Source organism: Centruroides sculpturatus, unplaced genomic scaffold, assembly GCF_000671375.1.
Source record: "Centruroides sculpturatus isolate CEXI.00-Female unplaced genomic scaffold, Cexi_2.0 scaffold300, whole genome shotgun sequence".
Lineage (NCBI taxonomy): Eukaryota > Metazoa > Arthropoda > Arachnida > Scorpiones > Buthidae > Centruroides > Centruroides sculpturatus.
The window spans coordinates 62,358-82,854 of record NW_019384507.1 but is presented as its reverse complement, the minus strand read 5'-3'; the positions used below and the strand labels follow the sequence as shown (position 1 = coordinate 82,854).

The 20,497-nt window shown below is 32.9% G+C and overlaps 1 protein-coding gene across 2 annotated transcripts in view; it reads right to left on the bottom strand.

Moving 5' to 3' along the window:
• LOC111622255 (Golgi to ER traffic protein 4 homolog) overlaps positions 1-20,497 on the bottom strand; it is a 51,443-nt gene that overhangs the window by 26,488 nt on the left and 4,458 nt on the right. For both annotated transcript variants that reach the window (XM_023364606.1, XM_023364605.1), the window contains exon 2: positions 4,401-4,479. In XM_023364606.1, the coding sequence (XP_023220374.1) occupies positions 4,401-4,479 (79 nt within the window). The remainder of the gene's footprint in view (positions 1-4,400; positions 4,480-20,497) is intronic.

The following is a 20,497-nucleotide window of genomic DNA, read 5'->3' as shown; positions in this document are numbered from 1 at the left end:
AATAAATACAGGTAATCCTCAATACATGCAGTTAATTGGTTCCACAAGTATACCACACTAGCAGACCCCGCCACGCGTTGTTGTGGCTCAAAATGTATCTATTATAAATGTATGACACTTCCCCCGTGTGGAGGAGGAATTTTTCGAAAAATTTCTTCTTAGTGTATATTCTCTTGGCGTAATCTATTAAAACGCAATCAAAAACGCAAAAACCCACATCTAAAATAGTATAATAGAAGCCAAGTTCTTCAAGGTAAGCCTTAATCCTCTCCCTCTCCCCCACGGGGGAATATTGAAAAATCCTTTTTTAGTGTATATTCTGTTGACATACCCTATTAAAACGCAATCAAAAACGCAAAAAAACTGCATCTAAAATAGTAGAAATAGAAGCAGAGTTCTTTATGGTAAGCCTTAATCCTGTTCATCTCCCCCCAGTGGGAGAATTTCAATATGTATATTATATAAAAACATGTGCGTATTCGAATGCAGTGTTGTGTGAAAATTTCAAAGGAATTTGTAGGAACAAACGAACATTACATTTTTATTTATATAGATAGATAGAAGATGATCTGCTTTAGTTCATCCTCACAGAAAAGCAAACTTAGGGCGTCATACTCATAGCGCCATCTGTTGGACATAAAAGCCTTAACCCTAGATGAAAAATCCATTGTAGTTTTATTTAATTAATAAAAAATCTGCAGGTTTGATTAGTGGTAAACATTCCGGGGGTCATAAAGATGCTACAGTTAAAATTTGGTAACGATTGGTTCAGTAGTTTTCACGGTTAGTGATCACAAACGAAAAATACGTTGTCTCTTTATATAGTAGTATAGATACAGCTAACAATCAGTGGAAAATTAATTAATTATGAATTAAATTATTAAGTTGTCATCTGCAATATAAATTTTGCATTTATATTTGCTTGGATGGAGTAAAAACAAGGAAAACGAAGAAATCAAATTATAAAAAAACATTTACTAAATAATTATTACTGAATAAAAAGCAATGCACTAGGAAAACTAAAATTCACTTTATTTTATTTTATATAATATTAATGAAGCAAACTTTAAATATAGTATTTATTAAATACAGATTAAAATTAAAGTTAAATTTCAGTTTAAGTTTCAAACAAACATGCAGTTAGAATAGTAACAGATATATGGATCTAGAAACAATCATTATTAAAGACTTTAAACGATGAATAATTAACTTAATTTAAGGTAAGATAAATCATTACATTATAAATTAATATTAAATGAAAATAATATTTGAGATTTAAAACTTTATCCTGCAACTGACTCTGTATATTAACAGTAACCAAGAAAACTTTTATATTAAAGATAACAGAAATAAATAGCACTTCCCACTTTTTCAGAAGTATCGCATTACAACTTAAGTGATTAAATTACTATTCTACAGTTACTATAATTGTAACAAAGTAGCAAATTTTAAAAGTTTTATTAACTTTGTTTTACAATAAATTTCTTTAAATTTATATTATTACTATTATATTTCAAAACATACACTTAATAGTTTAAATTTTAATGGATAATTGCTATAAGTACTATTTTATGAAAGTTATAAAATGAATATAAGCTATAAATGCATTTTAGTTCTAATTAAAGCAATGGTTTCCTTAATATAAAAGACAACTTCATTTTAATTACAACCGAAACAAATTTGCTTTAATGTAGATTATGAATATTGTCTGCAGATAAGCAAATTTATTTTTAATGTCTTATGAAATAGTACTGTTGTTTATAGTTTAAGTGTCTCGTTTGTTTTCATCATATCTCATCGTAGTAAAATCTGCGGTGTGTCTTCATTACGTGAATAGTCATAAAAGGAATAAATTGTTACTAGAATATAAACAATTCATACAAATCTTTTTAATCATTAATGTAAAATTGGAAAAAAAAATATGTACATTTTAATTAAATATTTGTTTTTTTTTTTTTAAATTTTGCAACTAATTTATTCACAATTTAGCCACAAAATTAAAATGGTCAAATTTTGAAAATGCCAATAGTTTCTATATCTGTGGTTCCCAAAGTGTGGGTCACCACCCCATGGAAGTCATGAGAAATTTCACACGATAAAACAAAAAAGCTAGATTAACATAAACTTACTTTGTATTTACAACAATAAATACAGTAGATCCCCCTATAAGACGGTAGATACGTTCCGTTCTTTATGAATCAATTTTGTAGGAATCATAGTTTACGGACTACGGCTGTTTGAAAGGTTTTCTTTCATAAAATTAATCGATTCTAGACTAATTCGACTCAACATTTCCAAAATATGTATATTTTTTTGAAAATAATCCGTATAAACTACGTTATAAACAAAAAATTGTAGGATTGCTTACCGAGTGTGTACCGTTCGACTACGCCCGTTGCTAAAGCTTGGTTTCGTCGCGGAACAGCGCATCAAATTGCGGCCGCGATTTCTGATATTATTTTTCTGCGAAAACTTCGTTGACCTTTGGAGACATCATTAATATAAATAATTTTTATGGCCGTTAAATAAGAAATGTTTCTTTCACAAGAAATGTATAAAATTACAGTACTAAACAGACGATAGGTCGCCTAACTCGCCGTAGCGTGACGCTAGACGGCGAAAAATATATATTTAATTATAATAAAGTTACAATAAATTAAGTTAATATATAATTATATATACAGTACCTAATTTATATATAATTAATATATAATTATATGTACAGTACCTAATTTATATATAATTTATATAATACTGTCCAGACGATAGAAATCTCTCCGTAGCGTGGCGCTACGGACGGCGGGTAAGTAGTTCGGCTGCCCGATGACGTTTTACATATTATAGGAGTTATTTTTACCGTTGTTTACGGATACTGCCACAATTTTTATAGGAATCATAACTATAGGAAACGGTTTTATAGGGGGATCTACTGTAGTGTGAAACATGTGCTAGTTTTTCAGAAACTACCTTCTCAAATCTGAGCTCTAAAATAATTTGTGTTTTGAATATAGAGTTCAAGACAATTTCTTTCTTTTGTTTTGATGGCAGTCAGTGATGAGAAACTTTTTTCAGTACTGTAATATGAGGTTGCAAATGGTATCATAATTGCAGAAAGAGAGGGATATAAATAGGGAAGAAAGACATAGTTGTAAGGTATTGCAAACAAAATTCTTGTTCAAAAGCTTTAAAAAGTTTGGAACTCCAAATCTGGATTTGATCTATATTGTTATTTATATTGATCTATTCTATAATAAATATTAAATATTAGCAAATATTTTCCATTTAGCTGAATGATAAACTAACTAATGCTAATTATTTATAAATACCAATTACTACTACTGTTTGATACATCATGAAGTATTCATTCAGTATCCAAGGATACAATAATAAAAATGTCTTTTAAATGGACTTTATCCAAAAAAGTAAAAAAAATCATCACTCAAAACCACTCTATTTAAATTGAATTTAATAAGCATTCTTATTACAGTTTTGTTTCATTTCTCTTTGAATCATTAAACTAATTAAGGACTTTATCACTCCATTCTTATCTAAAACAAAAATAAATAAAATGCATGAATACTTCTAGAATCCTACTAGATGAAAACTATTCAAGATAAATTTTTTTAGAATTTGGCATTCTAATATCAGAGGCATATTAAAATATAAAGAAATTTATTATAATTAAACTGAAACAACCTGAATTATAGTAGCAATAATTTGCTTTGCTAAAACTAATTGATATAATATTCTCACGAAATTACTAAATAGTTCAATTAATCTGTTTATATTATTGTTGGCCATCTTGTAAATATGTATAGTTATAGTTTATCATCAATATTTACAATTAAACAGCATTAATAAACTGTAAACAACATTAAAGAAGCTAAAGGTCTTTTACATAAAGCTGTTCAATACTTAAATTAGTAAAATATCATGATTACAATCTTTTTAAATTGATAACAACTTCAAAATTTGGTTTCTTTAACATCATGCATCAATGCCACCATGTATAGAAGTATTCCTGCCAAATTTCAAAATTTTAGGTTCAACAGATCCTGAGATATGAAGGAAACTATAGACCAATACACCCACTCACAATTTTATTTATTTTTTGATGTATTTGGAATCAGAAGATCTTAAAACATTGAGAAATGCAAAAAAAATCCAAGGGGTCAAAGTTTAACCAATAACAATACTTTCCCTCTGTTGTATATCAGTCAGAAAAGTAAAGTATTCGAATTATTAATTTGATTAGTTAATATATGAACAATTAAAAAATTTGCCTAAGTTATTTTAGAATATTTATCTTTGTAAAGAATTTTGTTTGGTTAATTATATCATTAACATAACATATACAACTAAAATATTCCAGATAATTTTTTAAAATAATATATACCTACCTGTCCGTGAGTCATGAATAAAACGGCACCTTCATATAATAAATCTATCAATTCAGTATACCTTTTCTGAGCCAAATATCTGTAAAGGAAAGGAAATGAAACGACATATATTTTAAAATGTAAAAACATAACACATTCCTACATTAAAATAATTAAAGTTTCTCTATATTTACAAATTATTGAAGGTGGAAGTGTAAATCTAAACTTATCAAACTGAATTCACAGATTTAAACTGTATGAAGCTTATTTTTAACTGGCAATATTATAATCTCAACTAAGAAACTTGGAATCAATTTAAAAATTCCTAAGTCTTAATTGTAAAAATTTTCTCTTTGAAAAACGTTAATATTTTATTACATATACAGTAAGACCCCGCTTAATGCTGATTTGATATAACGTGCTCTGCTCGAAGCCTAAGAAAAAAGCTAAAAATTTACGATGATTTAAATTATTGCGGCATTTCATTAATTCATATATAATACAATTATTTGCAAACACAAACCAATCAGCAAAAGCTGGCAAAAAGGTGTACTTTCTTTAAATCTGTTTGTTTGGTGCAGTTTTGGAAAAAATATAACATGGATGCCATAGGAAATAGCGACTTGGCTTGGCAAGAATTAACTGATAAATGCACGATCAGTGTGGAAGAAGTTATGGTTGAAGGTATCCAAGAATTCTCAACGAGAAGAGCCTATCGCTGTATCGTTATGTTGACCAAATTGTCAATTTAATCGATACAGGAGATGTAATGTAGATGAGCAGGATATTGGAGAGTTACTGCAGGTTTCTGGTAAGAGCCTTACCAATGATGACTTCAAGAACTGGCAGAACAAGGAATTCATGTAGAACTTGAAAACAGAGATTCTGAAAATGAAGAACCCAAAGAACTTGCTACAGATTTCCTTAGTAAAAGTTTAGTAAGATAACTGAAATTGTTGATCAAATTGTAGCAAATGATCCATATTTTGAAAGGAGTGCAAAAGCAAAACGAGGCATTTTGGATGCGATCTTCTGCTACCGACATTTGCTTAAGGAAAGAAAAAAGCTATAAATGAAATTTCACGACTTTATTGAATAGAACAAGAATTTCAGAAAAGTCAGGACCTTCATCACAAAAAATGAACTCTACATTTCTGTGTGCATATGTTTATGTGTTATTTAACATATATTATTATATAAATTAATATAAAAATAACTTAAAATTAAAGTAAAATTTGTTTATTTTTAGTCGTGTGTTCCCCTATCCCTATTTACTTTATGTTAAAATGACCTTGTTTAATGATGTTTCGCTTAGCGCTTTGTTGTCTAGAAACACATCCCCCACATTAAGCGGGGTCTTACTGTACTTAAGAGTCAACTAAAACAAAAACAGTCCTGACCCAAATTAATATTAACTTGGGTCAGGACTGTTTTATTAACAATTGAAATTAACTTTTTTGTCAATTAGTACATTTCATATGTATTATTTAGTAATTGCAAAAGTTTGTTTCAATGTTTTTATTTCTGAAAGAAAAAATTTATAGCAATAATAAACGAAAACAAATTTTATCATCATTTCATATTTAGTTTAAAAGTCAATTAAAAACTAAAAGATTTTATGTAAAGAATATTAACAATTTTAATTTAACCAGGTGAAAGAGGAAGGTAAATGAAAAGATGCACTTCTTTTTTCATGCTTCTTGCAATTGGCAGGCCTTGTAAATGCTTTGTTTCTATTGTATTAAACACTAAATAAGGTTTGGCAAGTGATGCAACTAGTTATAACAAATATCATCATCACGAGTTAACCAAGTTTTGAATTGATTCACCTGAGCCAGGTTTTCCTAAATATATAATTGTGTGAATTTTTTTTTTGAAGGAAAAGAATCAGATGAATATCCAGACTGACTCATGTTAAAAAATCAATTTTTAAAACTCAAAACATCAGCAGACTTAGAGCAAACAAGTATTTTTCCTTAAAATTACATGAATCATATTTGAAAATTTAATATAGTACAGCATAATCTCTGAATCATAACAAAATCTTTTACAATCATAATGAGAAACTTGTTTTATCACTATAAGTAAACATACTAAATATTAAAACTATTTTTATATAATATTTCTTGACAGTGATCTTAAACTTCTATCTGTTAAATTTAACAATTAATGACAATATAAATTTAATTTTCATCAAAAAAATTATTGATAAAATTAAGTTAACTATTAAAATTCACTATCAAAACCTGCTAATATTTTATGTTTTATTTCTGTTGAGTAATTTATATATGGTATATGAAATTAATATTTCTGTATGTCAAACATATTTCCAAATTATTAATCATGCATTAATTTGTATGGAATGTCTAATAGAATTGGGTTGATGTTTACATTGTCTTAATATTTCTATTTATAATCTATCGGTTTTTAACACCTTATAAATGTTTCAAAACATTGTTCTATTTTAAACCATATTTTTACTGTGTTTATGAATCTTCTACAGATGAAAAAAATCTCTTAAAATTTTAATGAAGTCACAGTTTTAAAATGGATTTCCATTAAATAACAAAATGAATACTTTGTTTGCTCTTCTAAAATGAGACAGAATTAATAAAAGAAAATAAAATAATTAATACCTAAAAATAAAATGAATAATCGATGACAATTATTAATATTCTAAGAATATTAGAAGATAATTTTTAATTGTATTTTGAAAAAATGTTATCCCAAAAATCACTGAAGCTAAATTTGTTCTAAAGTATTAATGTTCAATACTTAAATTTCTATATATATACAGTTGAATCGCATTAATACAAATCGTTAGGGTTGTTTGCTTTGTCAAAAATTTGTATCATCAATTTTTGGGGTCAAGGTCGTATAATTTAGGGCGTTAAGGATTAACGGGTGAGTAAAATCTCTAAATTACAATATGTTAAATTAAGTTACTAAATGAAGTTAAATAAAATAAAATTTATCTATAAAAACAAACTGACATGCTAAATGATTTTCAAATCAAACAAAATGAGGAGGAGATGATATTAGCTGCCATAAATATATATCAGAATGATTAAACAAAACAAAGCTAAACTGAAATTTTTTTTCTGTTGATGATTGTTTGGAAAAGTATAAAATATTTTTTGGTGTCAAAAGAATAAAAAAAAGGAGTCAAATTTAGCAAAAAGTAGACAAATTAACATATGTTTGCATAATACCACATGCGTTTAAAGGTATGGACATCTTTAAACTTTAACCCCTATTTTCCAAGTAGATAGGATGGTCCACTAAAATTAGATGTTTGAACTGCTCTACAATCAGAAGTTGAACCCGTTTTTGCCTACTACAAGAAGAAAAAGTGATTCTACTCATATTCTACTAAAAAATGGAACATTTATTACACTTCCAGTTTTTACTGTTCAAGTGTATAAAGCAACCATTATTGGGTTATTTCTTGGGGGTTGTGAAGTTAATTTACAGTTCGGTTTAACAAATTCTGGAAAAATTTTTGCTGCTTTATCATGTGAAAATTAACATTGCGACAATGGCATTTTGCCAGGGTAATGGCAAAATTCACTTTAACACATTTGCTTTATTAATGTTCGTTTCTAAAGAGAGTCAACTACAGTGGTGCCTCGTATAACGTACGCCTCAAATAACAGACGCTGCGAACAACAGACTTTGTTTGGCCGTTATGTGACTCGAGCAACGAACTGGCTGTGAACAACGGATTTTCCGTTTGGCAGTTATGTGAGGCAAACAATGGACTTTCTGCGAACAAGTGCAAATGATGTTTCCACTCTTTTGCCATTGCCAATGACAATCTGCTATTTTTATAACATAATAGCTGCAAGGACCCGCTTCACTGGGTTTTTATTTGTTCGTACATTTGTATGTAATATAGTTTTTTTTATATATATAAAAGACTGTTTTTCTAAGTAATCTAGAATCTAGCTGCAAGGACCCGCTTCGCTGGGTTTTTATTTGTAGACAAAAAGTAACGATAGTGAAGATTAAGATAATTACATTATAGCCAATCTTACCCGTTTTCACAGAATGCAAGAATTAGGTCCCCCGTTTCCAGACTAATTAGAGAATTTTTACGTCCAGTCAAACAAACTATTTTCAATTTGATCAATTTTCTGGAATGTTTACAATCGTTCTATAATCAAACCAATTCAAATCGAATACGAATTCAAATTCGAAAATTTTTAAAATCGAAATAGAAAATCTTCCACTTTCAACCACTTTCAAGCCCATATCTCCCGCTCCCTTATAGCTATCGAGACACAACCACCATAGTGCATGAATGGAGACTTGGGGTTACTACCACATACAAACACCATTCATGTGCAAAGTGTAGTTTTGGCTGAAAAGTGAAATATAGGGACACACACGTCCATTTATATATATATATATATATAGATTAGTATTATTAGAATATATTATTAGTATATCTTTAGTAAAGAGCGCCTGTTGGGATTCGGCTTGCTCCCTTGTTTATTACGTATATCACCTCAGTGCAGAGTATTTACATTTATTCAAGTGTTGTGCAAATTATGGCTTGTAAAAAAACAGAAAGGTGATTTCAATTGAAACAAAGCAAGAAATCATCAGAAGGAGTGAAAGTTGACAAAAACTACCTTGTCAAATGGGGAGAGGTTCAGGAGTTTACCAACACTCATTATCCAAACAGAGCTGAGGCCAACAGGATCAATGATCTCTATAATGACACCTTTTCCCATCATTTCCGACAGGTGTTGAAGCAGAGAGAGAAACAGACCACCTTGGACATGTTTTTTCAAGAAGCCAGCTGCCAAAAAACAAAGGATGGAACAAGAGGAGTTGACCCTGCAAGCCCCGGTTAAAAAACTGACTCCGATTAAAAAACAATAAACAGAGACCTGCCGCAATGTGTAAAAAGTCTGTATCTGTATGAATGTGTAAAAAAAGTGTTCCTCCACCTCCTCCTCACAACATCTGACTATCCGGCGTAATTGGTGATTGCTCCATTTTCATTTTTATATGGTACAGTACAGTTATTTTATGCTGCAGAACAAATTATATGTTTTAACATGTATTTCTATGGTAAAATGCATTTCATATAATGAACTTTTCACTTATAAGGCTTTCACTTGTAAGGCTTTGCATGTATTTTTCTCAAGTAATGTACAGTGGGTGATCGGTTAACGAACATAATCCGTTCCAAGACTTTGTTCGCTATCCGAATTGTTCGTTAACCGATTATCGATTTACCATAGGTTTTAATGGAAATTTAATTAATTCGTTCTGGAGACCCCCCAAAATAAAAAAATATATACTTTCTTACTACGTTTATTTATATGTAGTAATAAAAATACATACGTACAGTACACAGTCTTGCATTTTTATTAGTCATGTTTTTTCCGTTTGAAAGGGTTAAAGAATCTGTCTAATGTCGATTGCTCTTCTCTCTTCTTCAGGATTTTTCGTAAGTAATTAATAGCATTGCAATTGTAGAAATCCCCAAGCCTCAACCTGGTTTGGATGCCATTCTAAGACCGTCGTTCTGACATCATCCCACTTCTTCAAAGGATCTTTAATAACAGATATCGGTATTAATCCTCTTTTTCAGAAGAAAACATCTCGCCGAGTTTCTTGGTGTTCTTCATTCAAGAGTTCTTGGCGTTCTTCTGTCGTCAGATCCGTTTCAGGTTCCTTTATGAACTCTTCGATGTTCTTTATTTCTCAGATGTGATTTTTGTTACTTCTTTAGCTGCTTCAGTCTTTTTGATTATACAGTATTTTTCTTAGATAAGATTGAACTACTGTAGACCTGTTCACGCCATACTGCCCAGCAGCATTAGGCATCTTCTGACCACTCTCTACCATTGCTATTATACTCTCACCTTTCGAAAAGAAAAACAGATGCAAAACTTAATGAGTGCCTACCCAACAGTCTCGCGAATACATAAAAGAATTGTTTTGTCAGAAAAATAAAAGGCTGGAATTACAAGAGAGAGTTTCAAAGTTCGAAGGAATATTATCCGATCGGTATATACCGGCTTGAGCGTCGATGTCGACGTCTCCCATACCTCCGAAAAGTTTTGAATTGTTGCCCGAAGACAAAGGAAGACCAATCGGTATTCATTATTTTACGTCGCTTCTTCTTGTGTTTGTTCTGTGGGGTGTTCGTTGTCCGAACATAAAAATCTTTCGCGAAAGTGTTCGTTATCCGATTTGTTCATTATCCGATCTGTTCGTTAACCGATCACCCACTGTACTTAATATACAGTGAAATTCAGTTAACCTGACATCCGGTATGCTGGAAAATTCAATAAACCGGTATGTTGAGCTCATTGTTGTGGGGTTTATTGGTGCACTGTTCTTTACCATCGTCATCAACAACTTTTAATATGAACATTGTGAAAACAAAGAAAGACCAAGATGGCATGATGATGAGCTAGGTAAAACCAGTTAGCTCGTGCATGATTTTTCTAAAGAAATTAGTACATGAATTTGATATGAGAAGCAGAAATATTTAGCACACTTGGATTAATACTTATCATAGAAAAAGCTACAGTACATTATTGTTCATATAGTTTGATAATTAGAGTATATCTATATTTATAAGCAATAAAAGTATACAAATCACAAAGTAAGAATAATGTATTCTTGTTTCAAGCCAACTAAGGTTAGAAATAGCCTGGAAAAATTGAAATGGTAGGTTAAACAATCATAAAAAGTCGATTTGTACAGTTTTACATGAAAAGATATGTAAAATTGTGTCCAGGACATTGAAAAATCTGGAAAACTATCATCACCCAATAAGACAGCATATTCGATAATCCAGCATCTTGTCAGTCCCAATGTTAATGGATTAAATAAATTTATAATAGGAACATATACTCTATACAATTTGATCATTTCAACTATCCAGAAAACCCTCACAGGATTATATATACAACCTATACACCTATCAACACAGTTCATGTATCTTCCAATCAGCAAAAGCAGTGTAAAGTTTCGAACCACTTGAAAATCATGCGATTCCATATTAAAACACCATACTGATGATGTCCTTTATAAATGGACAAAAACACTGGCTTTTCAGTAAGTGTTTGTTTTGTTGGTTTTTTCATTAATGAGTTAGAAGTTTTATCAATATTAACCAGTAAATTGTCGTCATCTTATTAATGTAAATTAATACTTTTGGAATTATAATTTTAATAAATTAAAGTTGTTTTGTTACAATTTTTCTTCTAAAAATGGTAAATGATTGGTTAAAATCTAAAATAGAGAAATATTGTCTAATTTGAAGTAAAAACTTTTTTAGAAAATAAAAATTTTCTTAACTTTTAAAACAATTAATTGAGTAAACCAATAGAAAAAAAAGCACTTTATACTGATTTAGTAAATGACTTAGCAAAAAAAAAAAAAACCTATTATAATTTTGTATCCAACATGACTGACAATTTACAAATTACACAAGATTAAAAAATATATTTAAAAAAATGCTTTCAACAAAGCAAAAATCAATTTTAGGAATTTTTTCCTTTTCTAGATAAGTTATTAAATTGTCATAGTTTAACTAAAAATATGATAGTTAAAATAAAAGATAGTTTTAGATTTTATTACAGTATGATTATTATTATAATTTATGTACATGTACTTCATATATTTATACTTATTGCAGTGCATTATGCAAAGTAATGTGATGCATGTCATAATATTTTATTTTTCTTTCTTCTGTTTACCTATTAAACATCAGTACTGGAAGTAGCAAGAAAAAGTGTCTGTGTGTGTTTGTATGTGATATATTCTGTGAGATGATGATCAATTTTATTAATTTTATTACAAAAGTAAATTCACATATTCCTTGTATTTTTATATTGCCATGTGAATCCCCTTACTTTATTTTAATTTATGTAAAAGATTCATATGTATTTCCTTTTTATGAGTTTTTGATAGATGACAAATGTTCTATTCTCAGAGGAGTTACCATTTTTACTATTGTGGACTGGTTATATGTGATAGTGGTTGTGATTATTCTAATAATTGCAATATCCATTAAATTAAAATACCCAGGAAATATTTTTTACATCTCAAACTTAATAATAATATATTTTAAATTTATTAATATAAATTAAACAAAAATATCATGCAATCTTTAACATAAGTAAATAGAAAGCCTGAACCACAAACTTTTACATTGTAATATTTGCTTGTCCAGAAAATGTAGATTGTATAACCTACATTTCACCATCCTCATAATGTTTTCAATGACTCAGCAATAATATATCAATATAATTCTGAATCACTTATCAGAGCATAGTTTTAACAATATTGCATCACTTCAGCATTGCAATAATAATTACTAATGATGCAGGGATGCACAACCTTTTCTGAAGAAGGGCCAAATTAGGATTAAGTTTACTGACTGGGGGCCGGACCTCCAAGCGATTAATGCGATGGCTGAGATTGGATGCTGGCGGCAATCTTCTTGATGTCTGGTGTAATGGCAGATGTTGAAACAACCAGCAGATTTTCCAAATTCTCGTTGGTTAACCTGTTCCGTGTTTTGCACTTGTTTAAATTCATAAGCGAAAACGCTTGTTCGCATACATAGGTACTGCCAAACATGCTTGCACAAAATCGAGCATTGTCTTTCAGTTTTGGAAATGATGTATCTGGCAGTTCTTTGTAGAATGTGAGGAGATTAGAATTTTTGAACTGTGATTTCAATTCATCACTGCACTGGATGTCTATCAACTCAAGTTGGACATCTGGAGGGGCATCTTCCACTTTCACATCAAATGGAGTTGAAAAAAGTTGCAGGTAGATCTTGTATTTCTGGAATTCACCAAACCTCTCATTGAATGATGTAAGGAGGGTGTTAACTTGGTCAGAGTAATCCATCTTCATATGTGGGTATTTCTCTTTCATGGCCTTGCAATGTGGAAAGTGTGTAAAGTTCTCTGATTGCATGTGGGACTTGAAAAGTGATAGTTTGGTCATAAATGCATTGATGTTACTTGTCAACTGAGAAACAAGTTGCATCTTTCCCTGCAATCTCAAATTAAGGTCGTTTAGATAAGCAGTAATGTCAGCAAGGAAAGCTAAATCACACTGCCATCTTTGTCCCTCCAAATTCCTTGTAGTGTTCCCCCGTTCTTTGAGGAAAGTGATAATAGGCCCCAATAGCTCCACAAATCTCTTGAGGACTGTTGCCTTGCTCAGCCAACGAACTTCAGTATGCGTGGACAGGTCAGCATAATCAGCATCTATTTCTTCAAGAAATGATGTGAAGAGTCAATGGTTGAGTCCATGACGGTGGATTAAGTTCACAGCATCATAGACATCTTTCAGCAGACGTTCAAATTCCAGCTTCTTTGCACAAAGTTGCTATTGGTGAATTATGCAATGATATTGGACTAACTCCTTTTGCCTGTCCCCAAGGTGGTTTTTCAGCAAGGTGACCATGCCATTCTCACATCCAACCATAGATGGTGCTCCCGATCAGTGGCAATGCTGGATAACTTATCAAAGTCCAGTGCTGATTTGTTGCAAACGCTCAATAAACCAGTGAGTAAGTCGGCACCAGTTGTATGTCTGGAAAGTGATGCCATGCCAAAAAATTCTTCATTCACAATAAAATCTAGTGAAACACTTTTAATAAACACAATCACTTGTGCTGTTGATGATATGTCAGTGGATTCGTCCACAGCCAAAGAAAAATAAGCACAGTTTGCAACTAAAATATTAAGTTGGCCAGAAATGTCTGATGCAATTTGCGAAATTCTCCGTTGTATCGTTATGCGGTTAAGATTGATTGTTTGAAAACACTTTGTCTTCTCAGGACACAAGTCATTGAGAGGAAGCTTTATTCAAACTTATCAAAGACATTCGTTCTACTGCACATACACCTTCCTCATCACCTTCAATGTCAACATCATCCTCAGGAACACTCCTTCAGTTACTGGAATTCCAACCCAACAAAGATGGCTCAAAATTTTATGAGTGGATAAGTCATTTTGGGTTTGCCTTGGACTGCAAAGCACTCAAGATGGCCAACAAGGAGAAAGTCAAATTTCTTGTGACTAAATTTTCTGCATCTGCCTTCAGCGAGTACAATAAATACTATATGCCAAAGAGTATTATGGACTTTGACTATGAGGAAACTACTTCGTGACTTTGTCAACTTTTTAGCAAGAACTGTTTGAACTTTATAGATTGCAGCAACAGTTTGCACATAGCAATTGACGATGAAGAAGACTTCTGTCATTTCACGAACCAAGTGAGAGCAGCCTGATGAAGATATAATTTCCATGCTCAGACTGAGGAACAGTTCTTTTGTCTTGTTCTCACTAGACTTAAGTCCATGAGTCACTACACAATCAAATTCTCTAGAAAATTAACTCAGATGGAGAGAACATTACATTTGATAATGTAATGAATGACTGCAAAGAGTTTATAGTGATGCATTTAGAAAACAAGTTGTACAAAGAAACAATGTCTTGTTAATAAAGTCCATGCCAAGATCCCACCTAAGGAAGAAAAGGCCAAAAAGGCAAATCACCCACCAAGTGCTTGCAAGCGATGTGGCAAGTGGCATTGATACAGAGACCGTCCACATGTGAGGAAGAAATGCCAAAAGTGCAATCTCATAGGACATTTGAAAAAATTATGTTTATGACCACAAAAGAAAAGCAATTTTGCTCTGCCAGGGTAGGAATTATCCAAAATTTTGTAAAACACCTGCCGACTGCTAAAAGAGAGGATTGAGGTTAATGGACACCCAGTTGACTTCTATCTTGACAGCGGTTCTGAAATTATCATCATCGATGAAACAAGGGACAATGTCATTAGACAACCCACACTCCAGAAATGTATGGGAATGAGCCAGATCATATGATGGAAGTACTCTTTTGCAACCATTCTTAGTGAAAGGATGCACCACCTTCTGTCACAACATTTGTAAAGAAAAACCATTCTATGTAGCCAGGAAAGGAGCTCTCAACCTCCTTAGAATCGATGCTATGCACTTCCAAGATTTTGCTGCTAAGATCTATAATGTCAGCATCAGTCAGAAGACTAACAATGAGCCTTAAGTCATTGAATTGTTTGCAGTGCTGGGCAATGACTTTTCTTGGATACAACTTCAAGATTGAATATCAGAAAACTACTGAATTCAGACAAGCAGATGCCTTGTCACACCTCATCTCTGCTCAAGATGAAGATCACCATTAAGAGATGAAGAAATGATCATGGCAATCATCCAAGTCAAGATGGGCCTTACAGCCATTTTATCTCAACTTCCAGTAACCTTCGACAAACTGTGCAAGCAAACTAAGAAGGATCAACTACTTCATATGATCAGGCAGTATATCACTTCAGAGAGGCTAAATGTTGACAAGATTTGAGAGTCCTCCGATGGGCTCGAATTCAGGAATTCCACTATCAATGCAACAGACTCAGCATCAAAATAGAATGTCTCCTCTACAATGAACACTTTATCATCTCCAAAGTCCTACAAAGTAAGGTACTTAAACTTCTATATTGTGGACACTCCAGCATCTCGCGTATGATCTCTCTAGTTTGCAACGGGGTTTATTGACCAAATATAAACCTCGACATAAAGTCAACCGTCTGACAATGCTCTCCATATATTGCAGCAGCCAAACAACCAGTAACTTCCAAACTATTCTCTTGATTGAAACCTGTTACCCCATGGCAGTGTATCCACATATACTACACAGGACCTTACCAGGTCAACAGTATTCTTGTCATGGTAAATGCCTATTCCAAGAATCCAGAAACCATCAGCATGGACAAAACTACATCTCTTGCAACAATCAGCGTGCTGCAGAAACTCCTTATTCGTCGCAGACTGCCAGAAGTTCTCATCAGTGATAATGGAACACAGTTCAGCTCATACAAATTCAAAAGATTCTGTGACCAACAAGGAATCAAGCACATCTTTTCACCACCGTATCATCCACAATCCAATGAGCAAGCAGAATGATTTGGCAGCATGCAGAAGTGAGCACTCTTCAAATTAAAATAGGAGGGAAACATACAACTCACTCTGGACATATTTCTGGAGACTTATCAAATAACTCCAAATTCATCTCTACCAGGAAACAAATCTCCAGCCAAGCTCCTCTTCAGACGCAAGATTTGAACATCTCTCAACCTATCGTTGCCACCAAAATATCCAACAGAGCATGACATCAAAATGGAGAGAGAATTCAATCGCAAGCATGGAACCTGAAAGCAAAATTTTGCAACTAAAGGGCTTGTCTTTGCATGTCATCAATGCTCAAAATCGGCATCTGCAAATAATCAAGTACAAAGCCAGAAACACTGTATATAAAGTGGAAATGACTGATGAATCGACTTGGTGATTTCACATCAACTAACTCAAATGGCAACAATCTTCTCAACTGCAGTCCAAGAATGACCCCCTTGCTCTCATTGTGGAAGCCTTCTCCATTCCACTACATCCTGCTGTGACTCCAGAATTAGGGCATCAGATTGAGAGACTGGCCCAGTAAGATATTTAGTTCCCACAATTCAAGAGACCATTCACCATCAAAGAAACACTGTCCGAGAATTTGGCACCACAGCCTCCACATCAATAAGCCCACACTTGGATCCCAACCAGACAGCTTTAAATCAACCCTTCTCAAAAGAACTATTACACTGTTTAAACTGCCAATTCGGTTCATTTTCCTTCTTAAAAGGGGAGGTGTTGGGTCAGTTGTTTTTGCATGTGTGGAAACCTAACGACAGGTTTGGACACTTGGTCGTTACATTTCCACACATGCAAAAACAACTGACCCAACACCTCCCCTTTATATACACCTCCAGGTGGTGATTATAACAGTCCGGACTAGACTCTGTTCAAATCCTGCTTGTTCAACAGACCTGAACAAAAGATATCCCCAAATCTCGTGACCCAACTTCTATTTCATTGTAATAGATTAAACAAGAATTACTCAGAGATCTAAACACCCCCAAAGATCATAACAATGACTATAAATAAACATATTAAATATTAAAAGTATTTTTATATATATTTTTTTCAATTAAAAATATAATTTTGTTTAAACTGTTTTGCTGACACTTAAATATTTTTGTTGACTGCCATCCTTGATTTGAAATTGTCATCCTTGATTTGAAATTGTTGGCCCAATGCTGGCCAAATGGCATCCCTAATGTCACCCTATCTCCCCTAAAATAAGGACAATTAGTACTGACCAAGTGCAATCTCTCATTGTTCTGACAACACGAAAAAAAAAGTCCACCATGATTGATATCATCTCGTGTATGGGGCATCACGTACTCTGCTTTCTCAAAAGTTTCCAATAAACTAATAACTTGATTGTTAATATCATAATTTAAAAAATGTTTAATCTTCAATTGAAACAAATAATTATTTTTCTTATTAAATGTGAAAGAATCATTTTAAAAATCAGAAATCCTGAAAAGATTTGCTTGATTCTGATTATCCAAATATGCCCAATTTTTCTGATTCCAGATTCTGATTAATCATCCCACAATTAACTGTACACGTTATTATTATTATTTCGGAGTAATAAATTTATAAAATGTATGTCATATTGTTAGGAAATTCCTGAATACAGACACACATACACACAGATTTAATTTTTGTCATGTTTTGGTTACTATGCCTTGACTCTGGTATGACATAGTATACAGCAACCAGTGTCAACTGATATATTATTATTAATATGTTGGGTTTATTATTATAAGAAATATTAATATTTTCAAAGCATATGACACATACACAAATAATTTATCGCAAATATTAAGATCAATAATATCAACATATATGAATATATCAACAAATACACTCAATGAGAAAAGTTAGGAAACTCAGAATTATCCAATTACTGAACAACTTGGCATACAACTTTTCTATCAGGTATATAAGTGATTGCAATTGTGACCTGACTGTATGTTGAGTAATGCCACAAGCATGCCATAAATTATTACCCTATTATGTTATAATAAAGGCTCACAGATGTTCAGTTTATTCAGAATTTCAATACTAGGCTTGCCTGTAAGAGATAGTCAAAGACATTATACCAGGGCTGTGGAGTCGGAGTCAGAGAGTTTTGGTGTTTTAGCCGGAGTCGGAGTCGGATGATAAGAAAAAGTCGGAGTCGGAGTCGGTAGATTTTTACGCGACTCCGCAGCCCTGCATTATACACAATCAATAGAGTCTGAGAAAGCCATATCATTGGGCTGAGAAAAGTAGAATGGCCATTTCTCTATATTTCTTGCCATCTGACTTAACTGCTAGGAAGTATTATAGGCAGTAGATATGTCAGCATATGTACAGTGAGAGCATGTACCTGGTGGTTTGTTTGGGACATGTACATGTCCCAAACAAACCACCAGGTGAATTGAATGTCTGATCATGAAACAAACACAAACAGCTGCAATGTCACCATCATCACCCTCCACAACTGGCACTGCTTCTCTCTATTCCTAGATAGAGAGAAGCAGTGCCAGCTCAATGCTACTTGCACCTGAAACAAGATTGAGTTTTGCTACCTATTTCCAGAGTATATGATACTACAGTATTTAGCTTATTGATTTTATTTTTTTCTCCTTTTGATTGCACATTTTGCTGATTGAGATAGTAGCCTTGCTACTCATACATATCCTGGATGGAAGCCTCACTACAAAACTCTCTCTCTTCCTATACCATTGGCAAACAACTACCAAAGGCAAAATTACATGCACAATAACCACTACTCATCCTGCCATTAGCACCCCAACATTATCAGCTTCATTAAAATAATGCCATGACAGAGAAGCACAGACTGCTATGGACTGGCATCTTATTGTCTTTAGCAAGATATAAAGATTCTGTTTGAGAATGGAAACCATTATGTTAGTGTGTGGAAGATCACTGGCGAGTGCTTCAATCCCAGCTTTATTCTTGAGCAGCAACTGCTCCTATTGCTGGTGTGTTAGTCTGGGGAACCATGTGAGATGATGTGTTTCCCCATACCAGCAAACCATCTTGACAGTTGATCACCCCTAGAGTGAGGTGAGGAATAACAGCAGCACAGCAGTACATTCAGGAAATCCTGCACCCTCTGTATTGCCTTTCATGACAAGACTGCAAACAGCCATTTTCCAGAAAGTTAATGCTCAACCCCAAATAGCTAAGGTTTCTCAGTAATGTCTTCATCATATTGTCACACTTCCTTGACTTTTCCAGTCTCCAGATTTGTCACCCATCAAGCTTTTATGGAACCAGGTGGGATGCCAGTTTTAATCATCTACAAATGTGAGAGATGTGTAGCAGCTGTTCAACAATGTCACAAGATAATCTAGAGCAGGGGTGGCCAACCTTTTGCATACCATGCGCCAATTTTTTGATAGACGAGTTCAGATGCGCAGTGGCGTACCGTGGGTGTTAGCCGCCCGGGGCGGAGAAAAATTTCGGCCACCCTTTAATCAGGTATTTCAATTTAAAAGATCAAAATTCAGTTGTGTGAAAAAAAATTAATAAAAAATGCGGTGGTGGTGTAGTTACCCGTACAAAATAGTCCCGTTTGACATTAGTGGCATACACGATTGCGAATGTATCGTGAATCGTAGAAGCAAAAAAAAAAAAAAGGTCAACAGGTGTAGCAGTCCAACCGACTCGTGGACTGTCCGGACGGTAGCACTGTCATTTAGACGCCTATGCACTGATCGAAAATAAACATACATGCATACACTGTAATTTACTATGTGGAGAACACTCATTTTATCTGTAAAGTTGATTGCAACGAATTGTGCAACAAATGAACTTGCCAAGACAGACTATAAAAAATTAATTTTCTATGTAATATTCTTAATTGCAAAGAAGCCAAATCTGGCAATGTTGCTCAGAACTGACTAAAGCGCCACTTGTAATCGTCCAATGCGCCAAGTTTGGCGCATGCGCCACGGTTTGGCCACCCCTGATCTAGAGTGTCTGTAGATTCCTGTCCATTATCAAACATATCCAGACAAGAGTAGGACTTACTCAAATTACTGTTGTTGCATAGAAAACTGTTCCTCTACTGATATCGTAATCACTTACTACACTCATAATTATGTTCACACTAATAAAG